Source organism: Perca fluviatilis, chromosome 3 (assembly GCF_010015445.1).
Source record: "Perca fluviatilis chromosome 3, GENO_Pfluv_1.0, whole genome shotgun sequence".
NCBI lineage: Eukaryota > Metazoa > Chordata > Actinopteri > Perciformes > Percidae > Perca > Perca fluviatilis.
The window spans coordinates 40028207-40049881 of NC_053114.1; the positions used below are offsets into that span (position 1 = coordinate 40028207).

The window sequence follows — 21675 nt, forward strand, 5'->3', positions numbered from 1 at the left end:
GCCAAAAGTTTGGACACACTTTCTCATTAAATGCATTTTATTTTTATTTTCATGACTATTTACATTGTAGATTCTCACTGAAGGCATCAAAACTATGAATGAACACATATGGAATTATGTACTTAACAAAAAAAGTGTGAAATAACTGAAAACATGTCTTATATTTTAGATTACTCAAAGTAGCCACCCTTTGCTTTTTTATTAATAAGGTAAAAAATTCCACTAATTAACCCTGACAAAGCACACCTGTGAAGGTAAAACCATTTCAGGTGACTACCTCATGAAGCTCATTGAGAGAACACCAAGGGTTTGCAGCGCTATCAAAAAAGCAAAGGGTGGCTACTAGAATCTAAAATATAAGACATGTTTTCAGTTATTTCACACTTTTTTGTTATGTACATAATTCCATATGTGTTCATTCATAGTTTTGATGCCTTCAGTGAGAATCTACAATGTAAATAGTCATGAAAATAAAGGAAACGCATTGAATGAGAAGGTGTGTCCAAACTTTTGGCCTGTACTGTATATGTATACTGTATATAGCACTGGAATTCTTTTTTTTTATTTTTTTTTACAGCGGCAGACTGAGCCTATAGAAAATGTGTATTTTATTCAAATATATAATTTGTTTAAAATGAATAATGAATGTGATGTTTTATTAAGCAGAATTACATTGTTTTGTTCTATCCTATCCAATATTTCCTATATTTTCAAGCAATTTTCTATGCTGTATTCTAACGAAAATTCCCCCACTCCACTTTAAAAATCCTGGAATCGCCTCTGCTGCAAGGCATTGTAGTCAAGTCAACTCTATTTGTATTATTGTAGGAAATCTCTAACTGAAGTTAAAGGGAAGTGGGAACATCAATGATGTAAATGCAACAGTTTACTCACACAAAATACTGCCAAACCATTTGGAAAGGCACTGAACAGCACAGACACATGCTTTCTATCAGTTTGAGTGGACACAAGATGCAGACACATAGGAAACAAAGAAGTCCGATGAAGTTAAAATGGTTGCTGTGGGTTTCCATCCGTAGAGGCAGCCCTTAGAGGGGCCGTGAAAAGCTCCGGCCCGAGGAAAGGCAGAAGAGGTAAGCGCAGCAACAAGATGTTGCCTCGCTGTTTCCTGTCGTGTGTCTCGTTGTGATTGTAGTTCACCTGTGCATCCTTGAGTTCAACCCTGTCAGTAACTCCAACAAAAGACCAGTGAACACGTTTCGTCTGGCTACATCACAAACCTCCACATGAGCTTTATTTGACTGACACAAAAAAGAAATGTGCTCCGTTTTGAGACGGTCAAAAATTTGAATTACAACGTAGAAACTTGAGGAGCAAAATTCTTTGATTTTAAAGTTTAATTTCATTGTTTCACTAAGAATAGATTTAATAAAAGGAAATTCTCATTCCATATTTATGGTGCATGTAATTGAAGTGTCGCATAATGAGGTGACTGATAATGTTGGGTATTTAGTCTGCTGTGTATCTCTGCCAATCAGAGACCTGCTTTAATGGTGATGTCAGAGGGGAAGGGTCAGTACAGAGGAAAGGTAAGACTTTCTCTGTGTCGTGTCTGTTGTTGTTGTTGTGCTCTGTCCAGTCTGATTCTGTCCTGCGAATGTTTCTGAACTTGTTTTGAATGTTATATAGATTGTGGTTTGTATATATTTGATGGTTGCATGTTTTTTTTGTTTGCATCCAGTTGCTTCGGTGTTGTTGTTGAGATCACTGAGCTTTTTTTTCACACACTGGCTGTTTGAAGAATAATAATTGCAGTACATGATTCTTACAGCATCTTAGTTGGTGCTCATTGGAGCCTTAAAAGCTTCTATGAGGATATGGTTGTTAAAAAGGTTTTAAAAGGAGTGTTAAAGGATTCACAAGTGCATCCTCTTCAATATGAATATTGAATTAGCACAACCATAAATAAAGGGAACATACAGTATAAACAATATCTTAAATTTTCCTCTGACATTCGTTAATGCATTTTTGGAAAAGTCTCAGTACTAAAGCAAACATTTGTGAAGGCCATGATACTTTTTATCCATTTGCTAATTTGAATAGAAAAAGCCAAGGATATGAGGAGATATACACTGTCCCACTAGCCTGACAAGCCAGACCCACTTCACAATGTTGGGTCTGGGAACTCCCCATCGGCAGGGCTCAATCCAAGGGGCGGGATAAACGGTTGTCTTTCAAATTCCCCCTGCACTCCTAGCCAACCAGAGCAACGCTAGTTGATAGATTAAACTTTTGCCGTATTCGGTCACCAAAACTTCGAACTCCTCTTCCTTTTTAAGAATGACTTCAGTGCCGTTCTTTGTTCTTTTCTCAAAGAAAAGCTGAACTCCAAGTCTTCCAGAGTCTCAGCCTAAAGCCGATTCCAAAGACCGCTGTTTGCCAGCAGCAGCAGCCATCTTCTTTGTTTTCAAGTAGCAGGGAATTCACGCGCAACCGTCGCTACTCTGCCATCCTTATGTTAAGCCCGCCCACCGACTCTATACACGATGTGATTGGCCTGACCAGAATTAGTTTTTTCCAGCTCACAAGCCAACGGAGAGTTGCTAGACGACCCTGGCTGCAAATTACATTTGCTGCCGCTAGGGTGCGTCTAGATTTCTAGGCTACCGTCCCACTGCTTTGTACCAAGATTTCATCTGGACCAAAAAAATTGCTATTTTATGGAATCTCCTCTGAGGAAAAGAATAGAAACATTGATCACAAATGTCTGTAGGTCTACATTTAGCCGTGGGTAATTAACTAAAGTCCTTGGAGCGCTTTTGTTTCAAAGAGGCTTGTTATTTTACGCCGATCTTTACAAAATGGCCAGAGTGTGAGCATAAGGTCAAAGGCATGTTGACTCGACTGCACAAAACTGCTCGTGGACGACATATCTCTCAATTGATATAAAAAGGACTCATGTTGCATATGAGTGATGATTCTCTTGATTGCAGCAAAGAACAAAGTAAAGCCTCTGAACGTCCCAGTCACGGGCAAATTACAGAGCAAGTCATATCACCGCCACTCTGAAGGTGAGTTGTATGTTAGAATGTAACACTTTTCTTTGTTTTAAGGTACACTCTGACATCTCGATAAAAGCCCACGGTCAGATAAGAACACTGATATCAACTAGTGCAGTGCCCGTTCAAAACAATTGCTTGACCTCCGGTATCGCTGCTTGCAGCTTTCTCTCGAGTGTGGCGGGAGAGGAGAGTTCCACCTCACTGTAACCTTAATCAGAATGGTTTATTCTGTACGGTGGCCGTTTTCTTTGCAGCAGCAGGTCAAATTCCAGATCAGGAGATGTCCAACTCCAGTCTTAACTCCCCAAAAACAGCATTTAGAGTTGTTTTCTGTATTACTGACCGCCTATTTATACTAATGGTAGAATTCTCCATATAAAAAGTGTTCACAACTAAAGAAAACGCGTTTTTTAGGCTACAACATTTTTTGTCACATACAGCAAACATCTCCTCACTATAAAAACTAAAACACGGTCTCTGTAGACAGCCCAGGCGCCACACACAGCAACCAAAACAAACTGGCCAACCTGCACCACCAAACATAACAAACAGTCTTCCAGCATTCCAGCCAATAACCGACAAAAAGGATTTGGGGGTGGGGGTTAGTGCGCCGAAGCACGGAAGGGAGGGGGAGGGGCTGGGATTTGGAGGAGGGAGGGGCGAGCTAGCCTCTTTTTGGTTGAAAATACTTTGAACGTCAACAAGAAGTGCCGTCACCCAACATCGCTTAGAGCACCTTTTAATGTGAGTAGTTCCGAAGCAGCCTAACTTGAAGATTAATATTATCATTAACATGCTCTTTTCTTGCATGATAACAACTTTTCAAATACAATATTGTTCCAATCATGTTACTGCCTCTAAAACTACAATATCTACTTAAAATGTATTTTGGTTTATTAAACAAGATCAAATCCATTTTTAGGAGTTGTTGAAAGCTTCATCTTTCCATTTTTGACAAATGTAGGTTAGCGGTTTCCCTCTGCCGCCATTTTAAACTAAAAACGTCATACCAAACCCACAGAAATTACATTTATATAGATTTTCTCATTTAAAATAGGCAAAGGAAGACAAACAGGCATGTTCTGTAATGTCTTAATATTGTAGTAAACATTTAATTTTGTGACTGTTGGCTGGTTTCAACCTTTTGTTTTTCCATAAGATTATATGAGTACTGAAGGTGCAGCACTCGTATAAGAGGTTGGTTGTCGATGGTTTGGGGGTTGAAGGAGTTTGTTCTCCACAATCAGCGGAGCCTCTCAGTCGGCGTGTTTGTGCGTCACAGTGTGGAGTAATGAGGTGCTTCAGAGTCTGATGTACAGAGCAAAGTGGGGCTGCATGGAGTCTGGAGAGGTCTCAACGAGCCTGAATCAATCAGCCCGAGGACTAACATGCAGATGGGACTGTGTGTGTGTGTGTGTGTGTGTGTGTGTGTGTGTGTGTGTGTGTGTGTGTGTGTGTGTGTGTGTGTGTGTGTGTGTGTGTGTGTGTGTGTGTGTGTGTGTGTGTGTGTGTGTGTGTGTGTGTGTGTGTGTGTGTGTGTGTGTGTGTGTGTGTGTCCCTTCTCCATTACTAAAGCATGTTTACCTCCAATCACTCCCACTGGCACTTCTTACCAGACACCACAAAATAATCATTTTTTCAGCTCAAACATTAAAAATGTGATTTCTTTTGTCTCAAAAATGTGAAATAAAAAAACACTTCCTGTTAAAGACCAAAAAAAATGAAACTAGCGCCAACACCTTCAGAGGATTATGCATTCATTAATTCTGTAGAAGTTATCCAGGAGTTCAAGAAAGTGTTTGGAATGCTTACACAAAAAAAGAGAGTACAGATGTGATCGGATACTAGACACGCCCAGATGTTAACATGTTTCTGCAGATCCTTAGAATTGTTGGAAAGAGAGTCATATATTTCACCACAAAATTAGAAATAGTGGTTTTTATTTACTTTCTTGTTATTCTATCATTATTATTATTAGTCATTAATAGGGTTGCTGTTGTTTTTGGTATTAGAAAATACTACATAAGATGCATTACAGCCTTAAGGGCTTAAAAACTCAGTTATTATCCTAACTGATGCACATTAGTTTTTTTGTTTATCTTTAATTGTTTTTGTTCCTATTATAATTAAGTGTATGTGAGCAGCTTTAGTCAAACTATTTAAACTAGATCTTCCTGTTGACGTGTTTAACATTAAGTCAATATAACTAGACATGAAAAAAAGATGACTGAATGAACTTAATTGGAGTCCTCCATACATATCTGCTGCTGTGTGTATTTGTTTGGTCATTCTGCGAGTTGTTCCTCTTTCTCCAGATGGTGAATACGAGCCGGCCAGTGTTGCCGGTGCACCAGCCGGCGCTGCGGCCGAGCCGTCCACCTCCCAGCCGCAGAAGACCGAAGAGACGAGCGAGAAGACGGCCGACCAGCCAGACGAGTCAAAGGTACACAGAGCGGCAGAGCCGGCCCTAACCAATTTGCTGCCCTAGGCAAGATTTTAGCTGGGGTTTTTTTTGACGTTTTTGTTGCTTTTTTCAATGTTTTTTTTAAACAGTTTTGTCGCTTTGTTAATGCTGTTGCTTTTTTCAGCGTCTTTTTGCCGTTTTGTCAAAATCACACTGCCTATGCCACAGGCCGGCCCTGCAGAGAGGATCTCAACCGGATGACAGAAATATTGAAAACGGAAGCACTTATTCACAAAGATCTGTTTAAAGAAATAAATTGAAATTATCTTTCAACCCTTTAGGTCATTTGGTCACATTAGAGATCAAAGTGCTTCTAAAAGTCATGACTTGAAAACTTATGCGTACTACTAACTAACTTTTCTTTTCCCTGTATCGTGTCGCAAAACACAAACCACCATGTTAAAGGTTAAATATTTCCTGAGAGAAAGACCCAACAGCATCTGTACCCTCCTGATATACTCCATGTTTATTTACTTACAACTCAACAACTGGGAAATAAGAAGTATTGACGAGCATGTGAAGGCTGTGTTAATGTTGTCCTCGACTGTTTAAAACAATGAACTGTTATCATCCTTATAGCCAGTTCTGTTGTCAATTTTGAAAATAGAAAACACAAAGTCACACTGAGAAATCTCCAGCTGCTGATGATGATGTTTGATAGCAGAAAAATCTTCATCAAGAAGGGAATTCAAAAATCCCCCCACCCACCGACTCACTAACCCCTGATTTTTGTGCTTTTGCACGAGTCACAGCCTCGACGAAGGCCGCTCTAATAACTGATAATCCTTTCTCGAGTGAAATTGAAGGCAAGATGTTCAGCCCTCTAATCAGCACATCAGAACAGGGTCAACTAAAGTGCTCTTACTACCCCCACAGTGCATTTTAAGTGGAATCATGAGCACAGAGAAAATTCAAATGCGTCTGGTTGCATTATACAAAAAATGTTCTAAGCATTTATGAACATAAATAGCACATGATGTACAATAACCTCATGTTCCACAGCTTGTAGGCCATGATGAAGAAAGAGGAACATGCCGTTGTAAAGGAAAAAACAATAATCAAAATTAGTGCTAAATATGGAGAACTGTACTATTTGCCTTTTTAATGCAACTTTTAGGAGTCACTGAAATGTTCATTAAAAATGAATGCCCATCAAGTCGTGAAGCTCTGACAGCAGGCTCAAGTGCTGCAGACCTGATGTTGAGAATTCTGTAATGGATATGTGGAGTGAAACTAAGCTGAAAAGGCCAGTGGTGGAGGACGTTTTACATATTCTACTGAAGTAAAAGTACGCATACCACACTGTTAAAATATTCAAAAAAGTCCTGCATTAAAAATGTAAAAGTATTTGAGTATAATCAAGAAAAGTACTTAAAGCTGCTGTAGGTAAGATTGTGAAGAACCAGGACTTTGCCAAAAAATTTGAACATCGCCAACTTCTCAGTCGCTCCCCCCTTTCTGCTGCAGCCCAAACCGTCTCCTAAGCCCCTCCCACACAAGGAAGTTTGACAGAACTGTCGGACGGCATGTCAGACAACATTTTCAATAACTAAGTACTAACACAATGTTTACTCACCAACCGTAAAACGATGCTAACTCGCAGGCTAGCCTTACCCATTTCAGCATCATATCACACCGACCACTGTGCTAACGTTACTATCATCCTCACCAACGTAGCTTTGTGGACTTTTGACTACTAATAACCAAGTGAAAGATAAATCATTCATGGTAATTATGTTACCTGTTGAGAGGAAATGTGGCTACATCTGCATCGTTCTTCAGATCTTTAAAATCCCAGAGCTCACGCCACCTCTGAAAAGCCTCTCCAATATTCACCCGAGTTTAGGGAAACCTTTCTGCAGCTCGTGCACAGGGAGGGGGAGGGGAGAACGCTATATATGCGTGTGCGTGCATGAGCAGTGATTGACAGGCAGATAGACCCCACCCCCTGTGGCCCTGATTGGAGAAAATCAACCGGGAGCGGTGGAATTTTGCCAATCGCAGTACAGGCTGTAGGTGGTGCCAGAGGAGCTGGATTTTTTTTGTATTACATAATTCATGTAGTTCTACTGGAACATAGGGTCAGTTTCAGCAAATATGATAGAAAGTTAGTTTTATAAGACTTACCTACTGTATCTTTAAAAGTATTAAAGGTAAAAAAGTACACAATGCTACTATATACTATAATACTTGAGTAAATGTACTAAGTTACATTACACCACTGCAAGCAGACATTGTGACTTGTCAAACAAAGATCCTGATAAAGAAAATAATTTCTGCATTGCAATACTTGGACTACTCTGGAAATGAGCAATTATTGTTAGTTCCACCTGTTTTTTCCTGCTGTGAAAAAGGTCAAGAGTGCTCTGATATTAATGAGGCCATAAAGATTCAGGTTATTTCGAAAGTAAAACAAAATGTAGAGTACAAGATGGACAGATTTGTCTCAGGGAAGAAAAGAAAAATGAGGGATTCTCATTGAGGAAACGCGTCCTTTAAATCCAGAATATGAAGAAGCCGGTCGTGCTGTTGTTGAGTTCAGTGTCCATGTAGCACAGGGGTTCTTAAACACATCACTCAAAGGTCCGCATCTGATTTTTATTCCAGGTCAAAGGTCCGGAACAATTTAGCCTGGTCCTACCAGACTCTGGTCCACTAGCCTGGTCCTACCAGACTCTGGTACATTAGCTTGGTCCTACCAGAATCTGGTACATTAGCCTGGTCCTACCAGACTCTGGTACATTAGCCTGGTCCTACCAGACTCTGGTACATTAGCCTGGTCCTACCAGACTCTGGTACATTAGCCTGGTCCTACCAGACTCTGGTACACTAGCCTGGTCCTACCAGACTCTGGTACATTAGCCTGGTCCTGCAGACTCTGGTACATTAGCCTGGTCCTACCAGACTCTGGTACATTAGCCTGGTCCTACCAGACTCTGGTACATTAGCCTGGTCCTGCAGACTTTGGTACATTAGCCTGGTCCTACCAGACTCTGGTACACTAGCCTGGTCCTACCAGACTCTGGTACACTAGCCTGGTCCTACCAGACTCTGGTACATTAGCCTGGTCCTGCAGACTCTGGTACATTAGCCTGGTCCTACCAGACTCTGGTACATTAGCCTGGTCCTGCAGACTCTGGTACATTAGCCTGGTCCTGCAGACTCTGGTACATTAGCCTGGTCCTACCAGACTCTGGTACATTAGCCTGGTCCTACCAGACTCTGGTACACTAGCCTGGTCCTACCAGACTCTGGTACATTAGCCTGGTCCTGCAGACTCTGGTACATTAGCCTGGTCCTACCAGACTCTGGTACACTAGCCTGGTCCTACCAGACTCTGGTACACTAGCCTGGTCCTACCAGACTCTGGTACATTAGCCTGGTCCTGCAGACTCTGGTACATTAGCCTGGTCCTACCAGACTCTGGTACATTAGCCTGGTCCTGCAGACTCTGGTACATTAGCCTGATCCTGCAGACTCTGGTACATTTCATTTGTACAGAGAGTCTGGCCTCTCTCCATTGACAAGTGTTACATGACAAGTGTTAACTTCCTTGAAGGCGGGTACTCCGTTGAAGTTTAAAACTATTGGCTCTGCCCAGAGCCACTCTGGATCTGCCATAACCAATCGCTAACGTTTGGTCGTGACGTCAGCTTAGCATCGCTAGCGTTCACCATAGCTAACTCCTTCACCACTAGGAGCAAGCTGGAAAATCAAACTTTTCCCGAACCCCGTGGGGAGGAGGGCCACAACATCATGGCCACCAACACAACTCAGCAAAGAATTGTTCTTGCTCGGGTTATAACTTCTGGATATTTGGCAGCGTTGCCACAATGGACCGAATGGCTTCGCTCACATCTTTCTCCACCGCCATTACGGAACTACAACTCAAACTAGCGCACGACCTCAACGTCATCGTTCCCAGCCACTCCCTCTGTTCGCTGATTGGACCGGTAAAGATTGCCCGGAGAAAACCCAAGAATATACCTCAAACCCAGACGACGTACTGAAGGAAAATTAAAATTAAGCGGAAGTACGTAGGAGGGCGGAGCCAGGCTAGGAACAATTGGCAATAACATCCAAAACATGCGGTCCGTTTTTTGAACTTCATGCAGTAAAAGTACAGCAGTATTCTTAGCTTCATGTAGTAAAAGGAAGATTTAGTCATTTTGTCGCCTTTTGACGTTTTTAGCCCCTTTTTCAATGCTTTGGTGTCCGAATTGACTTGCCATTTGGTCCTGATGTGGACCTTGGTCCGGACTTTGAGAAGCCCTGGTGTAGCAGGTCAGCCTCTAATAAGTTTAACTTTTGATTTTAATTTGCACAACAGAGACGGAGAAACATGCAGGTCATGTTTTTGATATCATTTCAAGTGAAATTCAGCCTTCCTTATGTGACTAGTTTCCCCAGTATTACGGTTCATAATAATGAAAGTTCATGCATCAGGGGGACATGAAGTTTGGGCATGACAGAAAAGGTTTGGGGAACACACTTTGTTAGAACAAACACCCTTTGTCTCACCGGTGTGGTCTCTCCTGCAGGCGCCAGCGGGGGATTCAGAGGGCTCGCAGGGCAGCGCTGAGGACGAGAGCGGCAGCGAGGAAAGCGGGGACTCCGGTGAGAGTGATGGTGATGATGATGATGAAAGCCAGGAGGAAGAGGAAAAGCAGCAGCAGGAGGAAGAAGAAGAGGAGAACGAACCGTTGTCTTTAGAGTGGCCTGAAACCAGACGCAAGCAGGCCACTTATCTGCTCCTGCTGCCCATCGTGTTCCCGCTGTGGCTCACGCTGCCGGACGTCCGCAACGTGGTGAGTACCAGCCAAATCCAGACTACTTACTTTATTTGATTATTTCCATTTCCTGCAACTTCATATTTCTACTCCACTACATCTCAGAGACAAATATTGTACTTTTTACTCCACTCTATTTGTCTGACAGCTTTAGTTAGTTTTCAGATGACAGTTTTTCTTCCCCTTCCTGTCCAGTGAAAACCATGTACAGTATCTCCAGACGTGTTGATGTTGAATGTTTGTGATAAAGTGAAGGATGAAGTGTTCCTATGTGATTTGAGAAAATTCTCCAAAGTCTTTAAAAACCCTCGTGGATCAGCTGGAAAATTCATCGTCACAAAGATGAAAACGGGGCTGCACAGCCACGAAAAGTTGACTTATGAGAGATACGTGGTTCTCACAGGACAGCGACGCTACAAACATATGATGATCTTAAAGAATAGGAATCTACATCGCTGTAGATTAAACTACCCAACAGTAAATAAAGGTGTTAAAATGAGCACAACCTTAAACATCTACAGCAGGAAAATGCAACATACACATTAACGCAGCAGTAGTACTCTGGATCGATCAACGTTAATTTACTGGATAATTGGCGGAAGATCTGACGCCGCCGGATGTCCCTCGTTTTACAAAACTCAGAGCAAACTTAGAGCTACCAAGCTACAAATTGGCAAGTTTTGAAGAACATTTGGATCGTGCAACAAGGCAGGCCTGCTTGGTTCTTTCGGGGAATGACTGTAAAGATTAACAAAGAATATGCTTAACGTTGTGGGATTTGCTATCCAACTGGGACGTTTTGGGACCGATTGTGGCTGGATTGCTGTGGACAAAGTAACGTTACACAGGGCAGTGCACTGGTAAGCACAAATGATGTATCCAGCTAATTTAAATATTTCACGCTACCGTATTGTGTGAATTGTTAACTTCATTTAATATTGTATGTGGCGTTTTCTTTTGCGGGGTGCAAATGTTCCACCAAAACAAGTTCCTTCCCGAGACTATTTTTGCTGCGTCCGGAGCTCTGCGCCACCCAAGACGATTGATTTATTGGTTTAAAGAAATGCAAACCCAATGTATGTGTGGAGGAATCTGGCTTACTCTGCAGCGCTGTGGAGATAGGTCTGGCAATATGAAACTAATGCAGCAGTAATATTAATCCACAAACATCAGATATAATAGGAAATTGTTTCAACGTGGAGGTCTAATACTCTTTCACTTATCTACTTTATTTAGGATTCCTATTTCACAACACTACTGTACAACTTACTGTGTTTCACATTTTGCTGAAATAAAGAATGTGGCTTGTCAAACGGATGTTTAGCATATCAAAAAAAACATACTCCGACACTAAGACACTCATTTATTGGCAGACATGTTTTGATATCTGCCGAATGGTGTTGAGTACCGCAGCTGCTAAAAAAAAAAAAACATTTTTAGATTTGGGCTCACAGTGCATCCTTTGTGTATTTCTTTATGTCACTGAAGTTGTGTGTGAAGGAGCTGATGCACCAAAAGACCTTTAGAAAGCGAAAGGTATAAGCTTTCAGTTTTTGGAAATAAACAAAGGTTGTCATGCATACAAATCTGTCTAACATGTTTCCAGATGTTTACATCACAGGTCATAATGTTCTGCGGCAGATTCTCTGAGCTTGTTTTGTATTTTCCAGGCGTCCCGACGGTATTTTGCCATCTCGTTCATCGGCTCCATCCTGTGGATCGGAGTGTTCTCCTACCTGATGGTGTGGTGGGCTCATCAGGTTGGTTAACACTTAACATAAGTCATGTTTTCAGGAATTTTAAAACCACTGCAACATTTGCATTTGGTACTGGAGTGTTGAAAATGTCTAATTTCTCTCCATGTCTCTGTGATGTGAGTGCTACTTTTCAGTAGTGTTGTAAACACAGCAGGTAGGGATTAAAGTTTTAAGGTGCTGCCTCAGTGCACAGTGCATCCAAATCTTTTGTTGAATTTTAGGTGTGTTTCAGCCAGTCACATAATCATAAACTCACTTTTTTTAGAATCCCACTGGTCGCGTACAACTCCAGCACTTGAAGGAAAAGATTTGGGAAATTCACTTATTTACTTTCTTGCCAAAAGAGAGATGACAAGATCAATACCCCTCTCATGTCTGTACAGTAAATATTAAGTTGCAACCAGTCAGCTTAGCTTAGCACAAAGACTGGAAACTGGGAAACGGCTAGCCTGGCTCTGTCTAAAGGTTGCAAAATTCACCTACCAGCACCTCTAAAGCTCAATAATTGACAAGTTATATCTTGCTTGTTTGCCCTGCTATGCCCTGCTATGCCCTGCAGTGTCCTGCTACGCCCTGCAGTGCCCTGCTACGCCATGAACTACTATTTCTTATCATAGTTCCATTATCTTTATTGTGACTATAATTGCCACTGTTCATCACACCCTCAACCGGCACCGGCAGACAACCGCCTACCAAGAGCCTGGGTCTGTCTGAGGTTTCTCCCTAAAAGGAAGTTTTACTCACCACTCAAGGTTTCTCCCTAAAAGGAAGTTTTACTCACCACTCAAGGTTTCTCCCTAAAAGGGAGTTTTTCCTTGCCAATGTCGCACTGAATGCTTGCTCTTGGGGGAATTACTGGAATTGTTGGGTCTTTGTAAATTATAGTGTGGTCTAGACCTACTCTATCTGTAAAGTTTCTTGAGATAACTCTTGTTATGATTTGATACTATAAATAAAATTGAATTGAATATAATTTAATCTGTAAAAAAAAAAACTGTGTAATAATGACACATGGTTTTACGGAGGGCTTTCTGGAGTCTCTGCTGGTTATTTGGCAGACTTACAGTATTGAAAAAACTATTGATTTTCAGTCATTACATAACATTCAAAATAAACCACCAATATAACAAACTAAAGACGAAGGCTAAGAGTTTACATGCTTTATTGGAGGGGGCACTAACACCTGCTTTAAATCTGTCTTGTGTACAGGTGGGTGAGACTATTGGCATCTCAGAGGAAATCATGGGCCTGACCATCCTGGCGGCCGGGACGTCCATCCCTGACCTGATCACCAGCGTGATCGTGGCCCGGAAAGGTCTGGGGGACATGGCCGTGTCCAGCTCGGTGGGCAGTAACATCTTCGACATCACTATAGGGTGAGTGACTGCGACACATCTCTCGGTAACACTTTATAATAACCATCATTAATAAATGGCAAATTGATAGTTAATTAAACTTTATTTTAGATAGTTATTTAACTGTTAAACAATGAAATAATGACGTATAATGTTTACTAATTATAAGTAATGTTATTTTTTTTTTTATTTTATCATTAGTTTAGTGTATTATAAAATAAGTTTATAAATTTATATCGTTAATACTTTGTCAATGGTTAATAATTCTTTTGTAAACCATCTAAACACATTTGGATGGCTATTATAAAGTTGCAACTCATGTTTATAATAATTAGTTCATGATAAATAAGTGGTTTATAAAGCATCAAGTAACATTAATTTGGCCTCATTAAATATTTTTTAGCTATGATAATAATCTTAATGTTTATAGATGCTTTATAAAAGCCTTAATTAACTATTAACAAGGTGTTATAATCATCAGATGCAACTTATAGCCATCCAAACAATGTTTATTGACGGTTTATAAACGATTTCTTAATCATTAATAAATACTTAATATAATGTATAAAATGTTATGTGGAAAGTGTTCCTCTTTGATGTAGACTGTCTAACTGGCAGCAATCAGATAAAGTATGTGAACTGTAAACTCTCTCTGGTTTTAGCCTGCCGGTCCCGTGGCTCATATACACTTCCTTACACAACGGCGAGCCGGTCACGGTCAGCTCCAACGGCCTGTTCTGCGCCATTGTGCTGCTCTTCCTCATGCTCCTCTTCGTCATCATCTCCATCGCCGTCTGCCGCTGGAAGATGAGCCGAATGTTGGGCTTCACCATGTTCGTACTGTACTTTGTGTTCCTCGTGCTCAGCGTCCTGCTGGAGGATCGCATCCTCACCTGCCCCGTTTCCATCTGAGCTGACGGGCCGAGCTGCACGCGTACGTCCAGACGGGATCCATCCTGTCTGTAGGATGTGTTGGATAGAAGAACCAAGCCTGGTGTCCAAGGGCTGAGCTGGAGCACACTAAGGGTGTCCCCGGCTAAGAATTGTCATAGTCATAATTTTCATTTTCATAGTCATTGTTAAAGGACAAATCTGGCGCAAAATGAACCGAGGGGTTAATAACACACGTGTACCGTGTCGACCGTTCTTCGGGATATGATTTCACGCTAATCGAATGTGACCAGTTTTATCGCAAACCGCTAATTAGCTTATATTCGGGGTCCCCACTAGTAGGAACACTAAACGAGCAGTGATTTTTAAAGGAAAAAAAAATCCACCCTCAACATAGTTTTACATTATTAGTCTGTGACCTTCAACATTTTCCAGCAGCTACTTTGTGATAACTGTGTCCAAAATGACTCTATTCGTTGTGTACTGCACTGTATTTACCTTCGGCCATTTTAGTTGTGTCTGAATTGTGTGAAATGTATTCACAATATAGTACACTAAAAAAAAATAGGGGAGTGATTTCGAACACAACCCTGGTTTGCTAAATTATCCTTTCCGTTCTCTACTTCAGAAATTGGTTTCCTACAATTCCCAGAATGCATTTATGCAATCCCTTTGAGAGTAATAGCTAATTAGTCGTGATGGAAAAAGCAAAGTGTGCATACGTTTGTGTAATCAGGTTTTTCTAGGTTTCACAGTCAGGCTCCTGGGTCTTCCCCGAGGCCTCCTCCCAGGACTAGGTGGAGGGATTATATCTCCACCCTGGCCTGGGAACGCCTCGGGATCCCCCAGTCGAGAGGTTTTAGCCAGCCCCAAAGGAAAATCCCCAGCACCAAAATGATAAGAATTGAGAATAAAAATAGCAATTCAAATCCTCTCTTAATGTGTTTAAGAGCAATTTACCAAACAACCGCTGAACAAGCAGGACATAAACTTGAATATGAGAGCTAATCTCAGTTTTATCTCCAGAGTCAGGCTGTACCGGACTCCCTGAAATATTAATATTATTTTTAGTTTTGTTATTTGTTAATTGGGGCTTTATGTACTCAAGTATAATATACATTTGTGTTTATCAAAATGTCAGAAATAACAGGTAACTGTATAGATTTTTGTTGAATAAGGTAACCCAGATTTATTTACTGTACGCATACCGGTCATGCTTACTGCCATGCTTAAAAAAGGCCCATGCTAAACCAGGAAAAACCCTGACATCAAAACACCCACATTTAGTGTTTCAGGGCTCCCACCCATTTTCACTCCAAGAGCACTCTGGCTTTGGTTTACAAAGCTGTTACGTTAGGGAGGGAGGGGAGAGAGAATAGGGCTGAACCAAACCTTCAGACGCATTCAAGCTCATTTTGAGCAGAAAAAGCTGTTTTTACACACAAAATGTGTAATCTATATTAACATCATATGCAAACAATGATCTGATTAATTAAAAAAAACTAGTGTTGACTTCCTCTTTAAATTTATTAAAATGCTTGCAGTGCATTTCTGTCTTTTTTTCCTGCACTTGTGGGTTTAGAAATTAGTATTTTCACATTTTCTATGATTAATTTCCCCTTTTAAAACTAATTAACTTTGGTGCAAAATCGCAGCTCTAGAAAGAAACCCTCACTTTGTTAAAGTGCTCATGTTATGCTCATTTTCAGGTTCATAATTGTATTAAGAGGTTGTACCATAACAGGTTTACATGGTTTAATTTTAAAATTTTGTTGAAGAAACTTTTTTTTGCACTGAAGATTGCTGTAGCTCCTCTTTTCACCCTGTGTGTTGAGCTCTCCGTTTTAGCTACAGAGTGTGACATCACACTTCTGTTCCATCTTTGTTGGGAGTCGCACATGCACAGTACCTAGATAAGGACTACTAGCCAGTCAGAAGCAGAGTATGAGGGCGTGCCCTGACAGTAGCTAGGTAAGGACTACTAGCCAGTCGGAAGCAGAGTATGAGGGCCCTGACAGTACCTAGGTAAGGACTACTAGCCAGTCAGAAGCTGAGTATGAGGGAGTGCCCTGACAGTACCTAGGTAAGGACTACTAGCCAGTAAGAAGCAGAGTATGAGGGCGTGCCCTGACAGTACCTAGGTAAGGACTACTAGCCAGTCAGAAGCAGAGTATGAGGGCCCTGACAGTACCTAGGTAAGGACTACTAGCCAGTCAGAAGCAGAGTATGAGGGCGTGCCACGCTAGCAGCTAGGCGAGCATTATAACGTGTGTTACAAAGTGACCCACGTTAGTCTCTGAAGTAAAGGCTGGACTACAATAGAGCTGTTTGGAGCAGTTGGTGAACAGTGTTTTCTGTTGGAGATGGTAAGTCCCTTTGGAGTGGACTTTGGGCTTTTTCACTTTGTAAACCTATAACATGCACAAAAAAAGATATATAACACAATAAAGGAATGGCAAAAAGCTAAATATGAGCACTTTAACACAAACCGTTTTAGATATGTTTTCTGCTGTAAGACTCCACTGTAGCTGCTGGAAATATCTGGATGTGACTGCACAATTATCTACAACGAAAATAGAAAAGCACACAATCAAACTGTACCAGAAATGCAACAAACACAGAACGCCACCACTGACTGTTTTAAAAAGAGGTTTTCGGGTGGTGAGTTTTCGTTTCAATATTTAATGATGTTGATGAATGTTGAATGTTGGTGACTTTAATACGTTAACTAAATACACTACAGCGGTGAAGGTTTCACATTTACTGTGCGGCAACTCAAAACTGCTGGATGCAACTTCAATTTTGCATGTTCAGTATTTTCTCTAAAAGTCAGTTCTGTATTCAAAGTCGTGTTTGTTCAGTGTAGAAAAGAAGGTTTTTGTGTGAAGAAATATTTCATTTTGTCAACATAACTGTGGTGGAGACAAACCGTGATTGTGTGTCTTAGCTGTGAGAAAACCCTGAGAGGTGTCACATTGTCAGATGTTAGTTAAATGTTCTTGTTGGATTAAAGTGGATGCAAACATGTATTATTGATAGGACAACTATCAGCATTTCAAATTAAAATTCCATGCTGCAATAAATTATTTTTTTAACAGTGAACTGGAGTAGTGTGTGCAATATTATTGAGGAAACGAGTGAAAGTGGCATCTATGATTTAGCATTTTAGCATGCTAATGTTAACAAGTTCACAGGAAGAATGGTAACACGCTAGCATTTGGTATGTTGCTGTTACCACACATACAGTTCACATGATAACATGAGCATGTTAGCAAAGTCTTGTAGAGGCTGACAGTAACTTAAAGGCGCCATGTGGAGTTTTCTTGTAATCAAATGTTATGTTAAGCAAAGCCAATATTTGTTTTTAAATATGTTTCCTAATCCTGCATCGTTTACATTGCAAAAATTTCCCCCCCCCAAGAGTGTTTTGGTTTTACCTAAACCAACCCTACTGTACTGTGATTTGCTAGTACTCGTCACGACGACGGATGGAGTTAAGAGGCGCGTTCAGCCTCTTTAAAACGTAGCAATATGTTTATTTAAACTGAAACGGCGGTGCGTTGAACATCCTGCTTTTGGTGCACGAGTTGACGTTCACGTTGCTGCTGATTGGGTAACATCTCTGACACACCCACCAAACAAAAGACAACGCACCTCAAAGCCCGCTGCACATCGTTTCAAGGAAGCATGTCTTTCAACCCAGAAACCTTAGCAAAACGGTGCACGAACATTAGGGCAAAGAGGTCATGGTTAAGTTTTAGTACTAGCCAATTACAGCACAGCAAGGCGGGAATAGGTGGAAAACTCGCGTTCACATTCTCTTAACCCTTGTGTGGTGTTCGGGTCTGTGGGACCCATTTTCAGTGTTTGCTAAAAGAAAAATTATGCTATTTATTATTTATTCTAACTCAACCTCATTGGCCTTGGCTCATTTTCTGTGAAGAACATAACAAATAACTTATTTTCAATGACTGCACACGGTACACCCCCCCTACACATAACTATTACATATGAGGCGTTCGGGTCTACTGGACCTGAGTGTATTTAAATGTAGGTGCTATGAAACTATGTCGTCTTTCTACACCTGCTATTCCCACACAAAGTTACAAAATTGTTACATTTCATGCTCTTTTACCTGTTCTGATTACGTTCTAAGAAATAACCACCAATGATCAAAAATCTTGTTTCTATTTTTTTACCTTTTCTATAATTGAATTTCCTTATTTTCTCACAAAAAACGAAAATGATCATATGATCATAAATGTGATCTCAAAGGGGTAAATGGCAAATATGAACCATAAATGATGTATATATCATTGGTAAAGTAAACATCTGTTAAGTATTTTTACATAAATTGTAGGGGTGGGGGAAAAAATCGATACAGCATAGTATCGCGATATTTTTCGTGGCAGTACTGTATCGATACACAGACGCCAAGTATCAATCTTTTATGATATATGTGTTGGTCAGTTTGTCTGCTTGACAATCCCCATTTTGCAGCAATACAATTGAAGTGAGATGAACAAACAGAGAAATGTATCTTTTTAGATAAAACAAATGTTGACAAAATTTTCCTTTCGAGACATCATTTGAAACTGGGAAAAATTTGAAGTTGGAAAAAAGGTAATATATTGCAATATATCGCGGAATATTGCAATATGTTTAAAATCGCAATAATATTGTACCGTGACATAAGTATCGTGATGATATCGTATCGTGAGGCCTCTGGTGATTCCCACCCCTAATAAATTGTCATGGCTGTATTGATTTAAAAGCCTAGTAATATGGTGGGTCCACCAGACCCGGGAACATTGGCTGTGTAACAAAAACATACATCCATGTTTACATCCATGTCTTCTTCTTCTTCACTGTTTCCAACGCTACCGAGTGTCGAGCATTGTTGTGTTCGAAATGAGTTTGGAGCCACCAGAGACCTATTGCGTGTTCTCGATATAAACAAAAGGTAGTCTGGGACTGCCAGACCTTCCTCCACAGCGCTGCTGTTTTTAACCAGTCACAATCGTCTTGGGCGGTGCTTAGTACCGGACATAGCCACGGTGTCTCTGCAAAATAGCCTCGGGAAGGAACTCGTTTTGGTGGAACGTGTGTACGTTCAAAAGTTGTTTTTGTCAGAAAACTCAGATTGGACAGATAGTCTAGCTAGCTGTCTGGATTTACCCTGCAGAGATCTGAGGAGCAGTTAACCAGAGTCCTCACAAATCCACCGGAGGTTAGAACTCCAACACAAAGGAAGAGGAAGGGGACGCGACATTAGGCTCAAATAAGGGACATCCGGCGGAATATCTGGCGGCACCTGAACAATCCCAAAAAATGAAACGTCAACACAACAGGGACCCAGTTCGTTACCAGTGGTAAAAAGCTCCAGACTCAGAACCTTGATAATTGTGGACCGAACATACAGCATTTGTATAAATTTCATCATGGCATGGTCATTTCAATAGTTAGATCCACCAACATTGTTTTCCTCATAGCCATAACTCAAAAGTTAGTATTGCAGAAGTACTTTAAAAAGAGAAGACAAAAAGCCAACAATGAGTGGAAGTGATTGTATTTACAGTTAAACAGTCCCATAGATCTGGTCGCTGTACAGAACCTTCATCACATCTAAAAAGGACCTTTTGCACATGTTATAAAATGTGATTTCTACAAAAGGGTGAGGTAAAATGTACATGGCCCCAGATTCTGCAAAATCATTCACTTTGTACAACTTTTTAACAACAAAAATCCACAGATGAATGGCAGCTTTTCTTCTAGCGGATGTGTCCTCTCCTGGTTCACTTTTTAGGGGCAAAGCGAAAGGTGCTGACTTTTCCAGTTTTGGTTTCCACAATTTACACACATGGTTGACATTCATGAGACCTTCTTGAGTTTAGACTCGAAGGTCCTCCTTCAATCATTGCGTCAGTCTTCACTTTTGATTAACATACACATGAAAATGATAAGAAATGTGTGCTGACTGACAGGTTCTTATCAAGCTTAAATTCAGTTCTATCCAGAATCGATTTGGTATTATTTCCCCCGGCAGCATCTCTTTAACACGTTAACAACCTGCGACAAATATCTGTTTCACTTCCATCCTTTTAATGGAAATAAAATCGGAACTTTAGCTTTGAAAATGCAGAAGTTGAGATTTTTGTATGCATTCAGAAGAAAAATGCAAACATTCCCAATATGAAGTCACACATTTACAGATCTGTGTGCCTCTGTTTAGCATTTTCTATATTAAAGTCCTGATTAACTTCCTGTACTTTTACTAGTGCATGTTAAATAAAACAGTTAAAACTTTACTTAGAGGGCATTTTGACACAGAATATGAACGCTCTTCTAGTTTGCAGTCACTCACTCATCTATTGTTTTCCAAAGAAACGGTTTGGAGGGGAAAAAAACGAAGAAGAAGTTAAAATGTCGCCATTTCTGCATTTGTGGTGCATGAGAATAGGGGATTATCTGCATGGTATCATCATGTTTTGAAAATATTTAACTTGGAAATGATTCTGAAATGGCTCCAGAGTCTGTGGGATCCAAAAAAATTCTGTTCATTCATTAATGTGGTGAAATGGAGATTAGAAAAGAATCGCTCTCCTACCTTCTGTTACTGCATCATAATTATTTCCTGTGGGCACTCAAATGAGAATCCCTTTTTGGTATGGAGGAGATAAAGCTGGTGCATGAAACAAGATGTTGCCGCGTTGGGTATTTTAAATTAAAACATTTTTCCCAAAGCTGTGCTTTGTACAGAACGTCTTAATGTACGTGCACAGATAGTTAAAAAAACAAAAACACAATGCGATGACAATCCTAAAATCTTAATAATGCACCGTAGAGAAATCACAGAAGCCACTTTTGGGTGCAACACTCATAAAAAAAACAGAGCTTAAAATAGGAAAAAAAAATTTTATAATCGGGGAAATAGTTTGTGTATGTATATATTTTTTTTTAATTATGTTTATTTTTTTGAAGGGGAAATGGCATAAAAAAACCAAAGAGCCATAAATTAATGGAAAAAAAAAAAAAAAAAAAACTTTCCAATACTCTCACGGGGGGAAAAATGAGGGAGTGTAAAAAAATTAAAAAAGGGTGGTTTTAAAAAAAAAAAATAAAAAAGGGGAGAGCTTCTTTTCTGGGATATTACCAACAAATCGGGTGTGTGCTCACTTTGTTTTACCTCCAAATAAAGTGTTTTTTTCATCTGGATGGACTGGTTTGTCCGATCTTCTGACTGGTCATGTTTAATAATATTAATAATAATAATAATAATAATAATAATAATAATAATACATTTTATTTATGGGCGCCTTTCATAGAACTCAAGGACCCCTTACACTTAAAAAAAAAAACTTTCTTGTGGCCGTTTAGCTCAGTTGGTAGAGCGGG

The 21675-nt window shown here is 40.3% G+C and overlaps 1 protein-coding gene across 2 annotated transcripts in view; it reads left to right on the forward strand.

The window, feature by feature from the left end:
* LOC120555590 (sodium/potassium/calcium exchanger 1-like) overlaps positions 1-14642 on the forward strand; it is a 29003-nt gene extending 14361 nt beyond the window's left edge. For both annotated transcript variants that reach the window (XM_039794384.1, XM_039794385.1), the window contains exons 5-9: positions 5339-5466; positions 10029-10295; positions 11948-12037; positions 13244-13410; positions 14052-14642. In XM_039794384.1, coding sequence (XP_039650318.1) covers positions 5339-5466; positions 10029-10295; positions 11948-12037; positions 13244-13410; positions 14052-14301 — 902 coding nt within the window. In that variant the 3' untranslated portion in view covers positions 14302-14642. The remainder of the gene's footprint in view (positions 1-5338; positions 5467-10028; positions 10296-11947; positions 12038-13243; positions 13411-14051) is intronic.
* The last annotated feature ends 7033 nt before the right edge of the window (positions 14643-21675 follow it).